Source organism: Lytechinus variegatus, chromosome 6, assembly GCF_018143015.1.
Source record: "Lytechinus variegatus isolate NC3 chromosome 6, Lvar_3.0, whole genome shotgun sequence".
Taxonomy (NCBI): Eukaryota; Metazoa; Echinodermata; class Echinoidea; order Temnopleuroida; family Toxopneustidae; genus Lytechinus; species Lytechinus variegatus.
Window position 1 is genome coordinate 7,894,361 of NC_054745.1, and position 13,685 is coordinate 7,908,045.

General features: G+C 37.2%; 1 protein-coding gene across 3 annotated transcripts; it reads left to right on the forward strand.

The window, feature by feature from the left end:
* The first annotated feature begins 2,014 nt into the window (after positions 1-2,014).
* LOC121416487 (protein crumbs homolog 1-like) lies at positions 2,015-13,198 on the forward strand. Of its 3 annotated transcripts, none has more exons than XM_041609976.1 (7): positions 2,015-2,053; positions 4,475-4,526; positions 5,544-5,726; positions 7,745-7,852; positions 8,623-8,730; positions 10,467-10,754; positions 12,621-13,198. In XM_041609976.1, the coding sequence occupies exons 1-7, from the start codon at positions 2,030-2,032 to the stop codon at positions 12,779-12,781; spliced, it is 924 nt and encodes a 307-aa protein (XP_041465910.1). In that variant the 5' UTR covers positions 2,015-2,029; the 3' UTR covers positions 12,782-13,198. The 3 variants fall into 3 exon arrangements, with proteins under 3 accessions (XP_041465910.1, XP_041465913.1, XP_041465912.1); XM_041609978.1 differs by lacking the exon at positions 2,015-2,053 and adding an exon at positions 2,499-2,890; XM_041609979.1 differs by lacking the exon at positions 5,544-5,726.
* Positions 13,199-13,685: the final 487 nt, after the last annotated feature.

Below are 13,685 nucleotides of genomic sequence, written 5' to 3' on the forward strand. Positions count from 1 at the left end.
AAAGAATATAAACGCTCACACAATTACTTATCAATACAAGTTAGAATAAACAAAAGTCTTCTTTATTTTTATTTACATAATACGTACTATTTTATCATTATCATAATATTATGACAATAAATAATAAGGATGATGATGATATTGACAATAATGATAATAATAAAAAAATAATAATGATAACAATAATGATAGTAATAATAGCTACAATGATAATAATAACCAATCGTAATCATAACAATTGATCTGCAGCACAATTATTGCATTTAATACAACGTTCTAAGCACTGCATATTTTTACCACGGCGTTAGCACGGCTATACCGGCTCTTGAACATTCAATGACTCTCTTCCTATTGAGGCAGCCGTAGGGGAAATGTGATTGCACCATTATTTAGTAAACGTGGTGGAAAATGACTGATCTTGATAATAGCATAGGTAGGATCCATGATAATAGGCAGGTCCCATTAAAGTAGTTTCTTCCATCTGTGAAATTCATGACTAGAGAGGGTTTTTTTTTCATTTTTAATGAGCTTGCATGACCCCAAAATCCCCTGTTTAACTTTGTCCTTGCTGCTCTAAATTTATAGCAAATTTCAAAAAAAAAAATTGGTATTGTTGTTAAGAAGAATCATTCTTTCACATCATGAGTTCGGTTTATTTGAAAATTATGTGACGTAATGAAAGGTTTGATATAAAACATGTTACAAAATAATTATTTTCATCTGGAAAAAAGTAGTTAGTTTTATACTTTGCTTTTGTTTTAGCCCGATTATTTGACATCATAAAAACAAAATGTTTTCAAGTGGGCCACTTGAAAACATTTTTTTAATGATTTAAAAAAATGGGCCAGGCATAAGTTTCATAATAAGAATTGAGATTAATCGGGTAAAGATTACACTTTTCTATGGCTAAGTTAAAAAAGCAGCTTCAAAACAGGAATATTGAACTCTTATTTGTCAAAGAGACCACGCACCAACCCGAATTCTAACGGTTCCAATGCGGGGACCCTCCAGGTTCACACTCCCCATGTGGTAATCTCTTCGAATTACCCGCACCTGTTGTTTTGAAACTTTATACAGCCAATCAGAAATCTAAATTTAACGCTACTCAAAATTTTTAGAAAGCATGGGAGAAACATGATCTTGTTCTGAATAAAAGGTGCCCGATAGAAACTTAGTGGCATTGTGAGAAAGCAGAGAATTCCAGCTTTGTGGTAATAAAGATATCATTGAGGCGCAATATAAATATTTTTCACTATTTGTAAAAATCAAAACAGGGTAAACAAATTCAGGTTTATGACACATGATCTGGCCTAAAAAAATCACTTATTTATCAAAATATTTTATACCAGATATATTTTTTGGGCCAACATGAAACATTTACTCTGCCCAGTGGTACGTTGATATTGATTTTGACTTGTCAATGAGGAAAAAGTGGGTGTTATTCTTCGAGAAAATCTCACGATTCACGAGATTTTGAAGGGAGGAAGAATTATCCACGAGAGGATTTGGATTTTTCTGGCGTATTTTGCTCACTAGCACAAGGACCTTTGGTCTGACTGCATTGTCAATGTTGTATATATTACCTTGAACAATTAGGTTAGTCAGACTTTGCAGTTGCGTAATATGATTGTGGAGAGAAGGGGGAGAGGGAGAGAGAGAGAGCGAGTATGTAAGACAGCTGAATTGCAACTAACGATTCAAGGACTCGCATTCATTACAGATTAATGGTAGCCATTACCAACTAGACATAATTAGTGTTGCTGTCATATCATAATGGATGGGGCTCGTAAGTATCAGCGGAGTTTGATGAGCTTCTTCTATTCACAAACACGTGATCGCCCTAATTAAGTGTCACGTTAAAACGACATCAACAGAGACACTTGACAAAGTTAACGGTTCTATGATATCTCTTTTGGTGGGCATTTAAGTTCATCTTTACTTTCTTTTCTTTTTTGTGTGCTGTTGTCCCTAGATCATCTTTGATGTCACGCTACCCCCCTCGAGGCCTCGCCATCGTCAGTTTCATACAATGTCTGCGGCTTATTTGATTGAAGTGAGCTGGAATTATATATTTTCAACATACAAATCAGAAATTTCAAAAAATATGTATATTGACAAAAAAACAAAACAAATTGTGAGGCTATAGATGCAATAGAGTATCATTAATGCAAACGAAATACGATACATTCCAATCATATTTTCCTGTAATAAAGAATGAAGCATTTTTAACAGTATGAATAAGTGAATACATGCTTATAAAGATGCAGGGTGGTGAGTATAAAAGTGATCTGGGGCATGTTGCAGAAAGAGTTGCGTTTAAACGCAAGTCAAAAAATCAAACGCAAGTCCCAAATGCGCGCTGATGATTGGTTGAAAATCAAGTTACGCATGATTTTTAGAGTTGCGATCTATTGCAACTCTTTCTGCAACGGGCCCCTGATCTGCATCACCGCCGTACGCGACCTTGGCAGTTGATACAAATTAATTTCTCTAGTTTTTATGCTGTCAGCGTTCATTCCCTCGCAACCAAATCTCTAGGTACAACACTTCGCCGGGTCTCGCAAATATCACCACAGTTTGATAACTTTTCTCTACTCGCAATCGGCTTCGTGTAGTGAGGTTAAGGAGCTGCACTCTCAACAAATATTGCGTAAAAATGCTCCATTGGGAAATTTATGTGTCCAACCGACATTTGTGAATTTCTTTTGATAAAAATGTTGCCCATTCTAAAGGACAATTTGCTTCCCGCATTGGGTAAATACTGCCCAAAATTGGTTGGACAAATTTAATTACCCCCGTATCGGTTAGAATTTTACCCAATATATTTTACAGTGTGGTTTAACTTCTTAGTCCTATAGGCCTCTGGGTTTGTGTTTGACTCTCGGAAATGGTAAGTATATGTCAAACTGTTATATATCCATCATTTAACGGGTAGAATTCAAACTTAAATACTTAATTATTCCTTCTGGTTATTGGTTTAAAGGTTGTCCTTGCTCGATGTCTACTCTAGGTTCATATCAAGCAACTGACAGAAGCTGACGAACCTTCGGTAATACGTTAATTGAATTCAAGTTGATTTATTCAATTTCGTTTAAAAAAAAGATACATCAAAATTTAAAGATTTGTTAATAAAAATACAGTCAAGGATAAAATGCTTGTATGAAACCATAGAGAGTTTTAACCAGCAGCACACACAACTAAATGGAAAAGGTATATGATTGCGGGAGTGGTTTGTCTTGTCTTTCCGTTCATGCCCACAATCATTATATTGATTATTATGGCATATGAACATCAAGATTGACTTGACCTGAATTTTGCCGGGACCGGCAGGTGCAATACACCGGGTGAACACCCTACTCTTTGACGAATAGTGTATTGGTTTTAACGTGCATAGGTCGTGACTCTCCTATACACGGGACCAACATTTGCGTCCTTTCCGATGGACGGAATGTTTTCCAACTGCATTTACACCTGCACTGAATACAGTGGTGAGGCACGCTAACACACAACGCTTTTGCATCAGATTTTTTGTCAGACGCGTTTCGGCATGAGCGAGACTCGAACCCCTCACGTTGAGATCTACGATCTAATCCGAAACATGCGCTCTAACCGACTGAGCTACGCTGCCTCCCAGAGTAAGCTATGTGGGGAGTCCTAGAAGGAATAACAATGTTGATAGAGGTAAAAGAAAAATGGAGAGACAAGAAGAATGGAAGGTAACGTTTTATTTTCTGAAATTGACTGAATATCACAATAGATAATAGGCCTGGGTAGTGATGGAAGGAGGACGACTTCAGTCGGCAAGTGGAGTTGCAAAGCAGGAACGGTATACACTGCAAAAACTTCGGTATTAATTTAACACCAGTCCGGAATCTATATATGACCACACCAGAGAAGTGTTAAAACAACATCGGTTTGGTTTTGGACTAATTCCAGATAGGCGTCTATACAACACTAATTAGTGTGAAAACAGCATCGATTCGATTTCAAACCGGTGTTGTTTAACATTTTTCTGGTGTGGTCATACATTGATTCCGGACTGATGTTAAATTAACACCGTAGTGTTTGCAGTGTAGAAGACTCTGCGGGCAGGTTGACTCGATGAGGACCTTAAACCGTTGACTCAACTTTTGCAGTGATACCTGCGGATCTCTGAACAGCGGAAGAAGTGAAACGGGAGAGAGAGAGACTGTCGATCATCAGGAGTGAGTGTTCTATAGGCGTGTGTGCGGAGTTCGGGGAACAAGCGAAGCAGTCTCGAAGAGACGACCGACGGCTTAAGGTCCTATCCGAGGGAACTGCTAATGAGGATTTAAATGCCTCACCAAAGGGCATTCGCGCACCAATTGGGAATCGAACCCGGGTCCCCGGAATACGAAACCCCCGTTCTACCGACTGGGCTATCGCGCGCCTCCATCAAGAGTTATGATGATTAAGTAGTTTATATCACATATGTCCATTTTTATTCAAACAGTTCATAAAGATAGCCATCGTGATACTTATCCTACTCAACCACCAATTCAAGGGTAAGTTTTATTTCAATCCGTATCCATTTAGCAATTTATCCTATTTGTAGGAGTGGGCGCAAACACACTAGCCCGTATTCTGAAGTCAGGTTTAACTTAAAGTCAGGTTTAAAGTTGTGGTTTAAGTATGGACAGCCAATTGTTACATAATCACTAACAGTAGAGATATCATGCTTCAGCTCATCCGGCTCTCAAATTATTCATAATTGTGTAGGAAGTATAAATAGATGATTGTCTTCACCATCGATGAATCAGGAAAAAGCACAGTTAACATAAAAAACATACAACTTAATAAAGATTTTTGATACTTTTGGCTTCCCATACTTAAACCACAACATCAAACCTGAGTTAAAGTTAAGCCTGACTTCAGACTACGGGCCAATGTGTTACCACTCCAAAGGAGTAATAACTGTCAAGATCATCCAGCGTATAAAGAATTCATTTGTTGATGAAGCATATTTAAAAGCCAAGAAGTCAACACATAAAATACATGTACCATTCGATATTTGAATACCAAAATATACATTAACGAATAAAGTGACGTCACATCTAAAGAAAAATCAAATTGTACTTGCTCACCCATTTTGTCCATGTCATTTGGTGATAATCTCATGTTCATTTTTTGTTTAGTTATTTTTTTTGGAGTAAAAATATGTTTAAAAGGAAATTCGTCGATTATTTGTCCTGACATGGCGTGTGAGAGAAATAGAAAAAAAGTGTTGAACGTTTACAAGAATTCAGTCAAGCAATAACACCCCTGAGACAAAAGATTTTTCCCAAAGGGGGGGGGGGTGGTTGGGCAAGTGCACCCGATGGCACCCCCCCCCCCCTGTCCCACCGCCCCTTGTTATTGTTGTTATTATATTATCAGCAGAATTAGTAACAGTAGAAGTATTTTTTTATTAGCCTAATCAAGGAAATTAATTATGTCGTCACAATTGAAATTATAAACATCAATCATATATCTATTATATGGTACTTCCCTTTTTTTTCTTATGATCTATAATTTTTACCAAGACGTTTATGGTGCCGGAATATGCGCTGATATTCCTCAAGATGTCTGTCCTTATGGAGTTTCTGAGTATACCGGTGAATGGGTGAAATTTGTTCCCAAGTACCTAACACGTGATCACCCCGAGTACGACGTCAGAACACCACCGGAAGCACGTGACAAGGTTAACTTGTACTGCGCCCATCCAGGTACAAATCTATTAAATTTGTACCGAACGTGGTAGATATAGAATAATTCTTATTATGCTTGTAAGCTTTAAAAAAATTCTGGCGAGATTATAAGCCTTTTCTGAACTTTTTCAGACAAATTTGAATTTGAGAAGAAGAGAAGGAAATTGCTCTACCGTTTCATTCCCCTAGAATTATTGTGAAAAATACAGTTGTGTATCTAAAAAAAAACATTTTGATAGATGTGCACGAAAGTGTGGGATGGATAGCTATGTACACCGGCATCAGCACAGATGATATCTGTTGTGTTTGGGGTGACGCAACAATAGGTGTTTCCCATTCCCATAAACAAATGACAATCCTCTGAGCTTACGGCCACGTATATGCCCCCCCCCAAAAAAAAAAACCAAGAATAATAATAATTCGAAAAAATACCCAGATGGATTTTTAGTAGTTTATAGAAAAAATAAGCTTAAACCCAATATCTGCCAATATTGTGGAGTCCAATAGATTCCACAGAGACGTTAAATTATCAAAGTAAAAGAAGAAAAAAGGAGGTAAAGAAGAAAAATATTGTTTCTTTTTTATTCACTCACGGGTGAATTTTAACATCTTATCGCTTGAAGCAGCAAGCAAGTCACACCGAGAATCCGCCGGGCCCGAACACGACCACAGTCGACCCGGACTCGCCAGGGCGTGTAATCTAGGCTGAGGCCGCAGCTACCGTCAAACCCTGCTATGCCAGACGCAAGCGACACGCCCGACACTGCAAGACCAAGAATAAATTTGCGATCCGTCACATCAGACCCCACCCGCGCCCAGCACAACAGCAAATACAACTGCAGTCCCCGCCACGATTGCAGGCTAGATCCAGCAAAAATCCATGCAATTTTAATAGAGTGAACAACTTTTCACTATGTACGCAGAGGAATCTGATTTTCCCATTGGACGTTATTTTTTTTTAGTAATGTATTACAAAATATGACGTCACTGCCAATTTAGAAAGGTTGGTTTGCCAAATTCATTCAAAAGCATTTTAAGTCGTCTTGTGTTATCCGGGGTAATGTAGCCTCTTGATCCCACCTCAATTGGAAAGTAATTTACCGAGTAGCTCTTGGATTCAATGTCAGAAATGAGTAGGGCGTATTTTCTTTCTTTATATTCATGTATTTTTTCTGTGTTGGTTTCAAAAGGACCGAATTATGCTAAATTATGCTTAAATCATACTTTTTTCTCTAATTCACTAAATAAAGCTCCTAGAATGCCAATTTTTGGTAAAAATATTTTTTGTAGCATTCTAAACAATTGCAATCGAAAAAAACTACGGTATGGAAATCAATTTCTTACGTATTTTATTTCTTTATGAATTTCCAATGTATTTCTATGTTTTTCAACCTTTTGTTTTTCTTTGTTTTTCACCAAATTTATTGCACAACCTTTTTGAAGCATAATTATGCTAAAAATCAATTGATTTCAGCTGTTTAAAGTAAAAATAATCATATCTTTATGAATGAGATGAGAAAATTGAATTTGCCTGTCTTTGTACACAACATCACGTTTTGGAACAATTTTTGGTCTGACATGTACTTACCAAATGTTGCGTAATTTCGGAACCGCATACCCTGGCGTCGTAAATTTGGTCTAATAAGATGCGCGAGACCTAAAAGTAGAAGCTCTGCGAGTGGCGCGGTCAATAAATTTCGCGCGGCGGAATAATCGCAGAAAATGCTGAGGGGGTGATTCACCCCCCGGCCTGTTTACGGTTAAAAGGGGAAAAGGGTGTTTTTTAAAGGAAATTTGTAAGGTTCCATACACCCAATACCAACTTCCTGTAAGATTACGCAATCTGGTAAGATTACAGGTGTTCTTGAGACTCTGCTGCAGCAACTTCGTTTATTTTAAGGATAATTTTTCTGACAGTGTGGGGGGGGGGGGTTATTGTCAGTGCCATGATCTGCGTCGTAACACAAAATGAAAATTGTATCGATAAGTCTTTTTACAATGTGTAGTATTTAAGAAATGCAATTTGTTTTTAACAGCTTGTTACTCCAATCCGTGTCTTCATGGAGGAAGCTGCATGGAAGAACTTGACGGGTTCAGTTGCTCCTGTCCTGGGATCTATTTCGGAATTCATTGTGAACAACATGGTACGTTTTTGATTGCATAGCTGATTTAAGGGTAGCCAGAAGTAAAGAAGTGTTCAGAAAAATCATGAAGGAAATGGGGAGTTTATTGTGACCAACATGATGAGTTTCGAAATACTAATCACGAAATGATCAGTCGCTATCTCGAGAAATTCGGCAGTGTATCCCTTTCATGAATATTCAGAAGATTAAACATAAGTAAAATGTTTGTTCACATGATTAAAATATATATCCTCTTTAATTAGACTACTAAACAGCGCATGCCCAATGAAACATTAAGCGTCTGCGATGTTATGTTGAAATAAACATACTTCCCACGTAGGTATGTTTCAAAACCAAAGGCAATGTTAGTATGATAATGGTAAGCAGTCTTGACGTTGACAAGACCGCGTTGAGATAATGGCGCGGACATTGGTCATAGTAACCATTTATAAAGAATTATTACAAGAAATTTTTATGACAAATTTGTGATCAACAAATGAGAATGAAAATTTCAATAGCTTTGAACTGTTTTTATTTGTGATTATTAGTTATAAGTATTATAAGTTTTTATGAAACGGGCCCCAGATCACGCAAAGTAGATTTTTTTTCTATTTAGTCTAACCTACACCATGAAATTGTTCAACGATAAGTTCCTTCCTCAGTGTGTATGGGGGATAAAGTAGTCAGCGCCACCTTGTTCATACTGCAGTCATGGCAGGATTAACTATTTTTTTTTTACATTCACGATACATGTTTTTTTTACAACTCTTTGTGTGTGTGTGTGTTTACAGCATGTGACTCCAATCCTTGTCTTCATGGAGGGACATGTGTGGAGGAGCTTGATGGCTATAATTGTTCCTGTCATGGAGGCTATGTGGGAATTCACTGTGAGAAGCTTGGTGAGTTTTTTTTTAGCAGATAATGCATTAGGGTAAAACAATGGAGGATACGGGCTGTGAACGAGGGGGCACACGCTCCATCTACTGAATATTTCAAGAATCATTCATTCAAAATAATTGCCAACACTGCAAAAACTCCGGTGTTGATTTAACTTCAGCCCGCAATATTATGTCCACACCGAGAAAGTATTGAAACAACACCAATTCGGAATCAAACCGTTGTCATACTAATTGGTGTTGTATAAACACCTACATGTATCTGGTGTTAGACCAAAACGAAACTGGTGTTGTTTTACACTTCTCTGGTGTGAACATATATTGATTCTGGACTGGTGTTAAATCTTTTTCCAGTGTACAGCAGAATCTAGGAAAAACAAGTCTGTGCATTCTTATTTTTTCTAATTTTGCACCCCCTGTTTCAGAATTCGGGTTCCACCCCTGCGGTATAATTAGAGGGATATTCCGTGGTTGGTAGAAATAATTGTTTTTAAATTGACCGATGGTTACATCAAGAACAGTATAGCTGCAGTAGGATAGAAATAGTAGAGGAAGTAGAGTTTGTGGTCGTGCCGTATGTTCGAATTACACTGTGGGTTAGCGTCGGTCGGAAAGGCATCAATCCACATTTGTTTTTGCTACTCTCCACCCAGATGTTAAATGGATACCCGGTAGATTGTTTGCGGGAATGACTGTTCGATTCCGATGGCAGGGGTACCGATATGTCTGTGAGCACTTTGATACGTTCAATGAATGTCTTAAGCGCATTATAAATAGCCATATTAATGTTATTTGTGTAGCAGTGGCAGGTAAATGAATGATGTAAAAAAAATGTCCCAACTTTCTTATTTGAAATCCGATTATGAGATTCCCCGGTTTAACGCTTTACCCGACATAGGCATACCCCTTACTACATCCATATTAGGCTGCAACATTAGGAGCGTTTTTACGCTGACTACGTTAATTTAATCCACACTAAATGTTGGTTTATTTTCTGTATTCATCTGTTCAAATCAACTTTTTTGGGATGGTAGGTGGACGTTTTACTAGAATTTGCATTCCAATCGACATGATAAATAATCTAACTTTGAAAATGTTATTTAGTCTATTTTCGGCATAATTCAGTTTTTGTTACTTGCTAAATGACATTAGGGGTCCGTTGCAGAAAGAGTTGCATTTTTGCGTTAAAACTCAAGTCAAATAATCTATGGCAAGTCCAAAATGGCAAGCTGTTCATTGGTTGAAAATCAAGTTGCATGTGATTTTTAAAGTTGCGTTTGATTGCAACTCTTTCTGCAACGGGCCCATGATCATGGATTATGTCGGATAAAACAGACCTGGGAATGGTGGCTTCATTTACAAATCTTACAAAAATTCATACGAAGAGGGATATCAGTAAGAACGCAGAAGACGATTTTTTCAAATCCATTTCAGATCTCTCCAAAAAGGAAGGATTTCCTTTCACGCCATTTAAGATACAAGGTTTTTCTTTTTCATTTTAACCAAGTCAAACATAGTACACTGATAATACCGCTTAAATAAACATTAGCTTGACAGGTTTGCTAGGAGTATAATTCTAAGGTTTAGGTCCATCCATGTTGTATTGTGACGTTACAGAAGAATGGCAATTTTTACACTACATAATTTAATGATGCTCTTTATCAGTAACATCAAATAGTATAACACAAATTATGATAGAAATCTATGTACGGTATGTATCTTCTTTCTTGTCTTGCAAGTATGTCCAGACGGATGGGTGTATGGAGGAACGAAGTGTTTTCTGGAAGTGGCTGGCCGACGATCCAACTGGACTAATGCGCGTGACTATTGTAACGGTCTGGACGAGGTTGTACTCGGAAACGGAAACAGAGTTGGACCATCTCTACTCCTCATTGAGAGCCAGGAAGAGTATGATCTTCTCAAACTCCACATATCCGACCCTTATTACTACTGGTTGAACTGCCAGGTTGTTGACATGAATATTACTTGCTTCACAGACAGAGCGGGAAATACAAGTGACTACCGAAGTAAGCTTCTTCGTATGCAGCTAATAGAGAAAATGTACTCTTTCTTCTCCTGTGGTTTCAAAACAATGAGAGTGTAGTAGAAATGCCCCTTTTTCCCCAAAATGGTGCTCTCAAATTGTAGTTTCTGAAAGAAAATATGAATAATTGGCAAAAAGGGGTGGGGTGATGTCGGAACCCTCTGAAGGGGTAGCTGACGATGTCCTAGCACTTTTGTATAAATATGTTGATAGAGAAAACCTTACTTCTTCTCCAAGATGTTTCAAAAAAATAGAAATGGCTTTACTACATAGCAGAAACTCTATTTTCCCCCTAAATTTGGAGACCAATTTGGATAATTTTCTAACAAATAGGCAAAAGGATATGGGTAATTTCGGAAGCTCCCTGAGGGGGGGGGGTCGATGTGCCAGGTACTTCTTTGTATGTATGTGATAGAGAAAAGATAAATTGGTCCTCTTCAATTAGTTTCAAGAAAAAAAAGAAGTTTTACTATAGAAATGCAATTTTGCAAACCTTGGGGCTCCAAAAGCACGATATTTTGATAGTAAAACAACGGATAGGAGTGGGTTACATTCGACAGGTAATTGTGGGACTATGCTTTAAGATACCAGAAAGTAATTGAATGTAACATGCAAAGCAAAACCTCCTCCTCTAATTTTTCAAACAGGTTTCATAAACATAACATTTGCTTTGGTATATAGAAAATGCCTTTTGCCCTTACACCCATCTATATAATATATACGTTTCTATGTCAACGTACATAACATGTCACACCAACACAGACGATGCCAGACCGATTTAGGCTATTGTAGTCTCTTAAAATACATGCCACCGGTCGCATTATAGTCAGTTTTATTAGTGCACAGCAAAAACTGGTGTCAATCGGTGTACATAGAGGACCACACCAGTTGTTTTACACCGGTGTTAAATTGGTGGTGTTAGTTTCACACCCATAGGTGTTATTACAACACCTTTGCTTGTTACATTTACACTCTTTGGTCTTATTTTCAATCTCTAGGGTGTAGTTTTAACACCTCAGGGTTTGGTCCTCTATTAACACCAACTGGTGTCAGTTTTAACACCACAGTTTTTACAGTGTGTGACTAAGACGTGGAGGTTGATTTTTTTGTCTCATTTCATCGCAATATCGTGTAATTTAAGTATTTGCCCTTTAATCAAATCAAGACATTAATACTGTCTTGAATCACATCGATATTCCCGTTTCTATATCCTCCTTCTTGTCAATGCTGCATTAGTTGATGTTTATGATGGAATAGTTATCAATGCACATGCAAATTTTTGACCAAAAACATGTACATTTGGGCATGAATCTTTTTTTTTAATATTACCAGGATATTACCCGGATTTTCATATATACATGTATATATATGTATATATATATATATATATATATGAATATACGAAAGAACAGGTGCTCACAAAAACGTAAAATAGCCTCAAAACTAGATTTACTTGGCTTTTCAACAAGCAATTATCAGAGTAAAATTAACAGAACGCTAGAAAGAAACAATAAATTTATAATAGAACCGACAGAGACAATGGAAGTTTAACGACAAGATGTGATTTGTTGTCGAGGTGACCAAGTTAGGCTTAGTATTTTTTTGTGTGCTCTTTTTTAACATTCAATCTGCTTCAATTAACGGCTGTTTACTAATCCTAATTTATTTACCTTGTCAGCCAATCACTGCTCGTCGTTTAGCGTCCAATTTGTCAGTATTGTCTGTTTCGGTTTTAGTTTAACTTCGTTCTAGCGTTCTGTCCATTCATGCGATTTCATAATATTAAAATTCAACTTTTGAGGCGATTAGTAAGCTTTATGTTTCTGTATGTCTGCACATTTTTTTTCAGATTGGCCTCATTCTTCTTACTACCAAATCCCATACGAGAGTATTGACTGCGTGGATGTCTACATGAGTAGTGGCGATTGGGACACATATCGCTGTTCGAATCAGGACGATTTAACCGCTTGTCAAGTGAATGTGATTGCCTCAAGAAATACACCGACATAAAATACACTACATACCAATCTTTAGTAGAAAAGAATGAAAAAAATATTCAAGAGTTTCTTTGGCACAAGTTTTTGCTAATTTCTGAGATAACATCATGTGCAAATCTCAAGCCTCCGTGAACCGTAACCTCCACACGTTGTATTTACCCATATAGAATAGAATAGAAAGAATATAATTTATTGACTCTTACGACCCCCTTCTGGGGTATGAGAGTACAATACATTTACATGACATGATAATGATACAAAAGAAAAAAATGTATACAAACATATGATAATAATAATAACACTAAAAAAACAACACTAAAATACAAATGTATAACAGTATGAAGATGTTCTAAACCTAGGCTATGCTAAACATGAATTTACAGTATCATACAGTGCGGCAAGCATGCTTCAAAAGTGGTGAAAACCACATGGAAGATTATAATACTAACAATAATAATAGACAGTTCTTGTATAGCGCATAACACATTATGAATAACGTCTCTATGCGCTTCCAAAGGACTTGGATATTATTACCCTGGCTTTAGCCTCGCAGCCTTTTACAGCGCGATGGCATTTCAAGGAATAAATTCCTGTCAGGTACCCATTTACCTCACCTGGGTTGAGTGCAGCACAATGTGGATAAATTTCTTGCTGAAGGAAACTACGCCATGGCTGGGATTTGAACCCACGACCCTCTGTTTCAAAGTCCGGAGACTAATCCACTGGGCCACAACGCAGTAAGTATTATAAATACTTACATAAACTATATAAATAGCCTAACTATCTAACAGGTCATAACTTCTATTTGTCTATTAACATAAGAGAAATGTAATTTGGCTTGTTAAAATTCATGCAGACTAACAAAGTGTGATGTAACTCAACTGTCATATATGAAATGCTTAACATACAGCAAGACT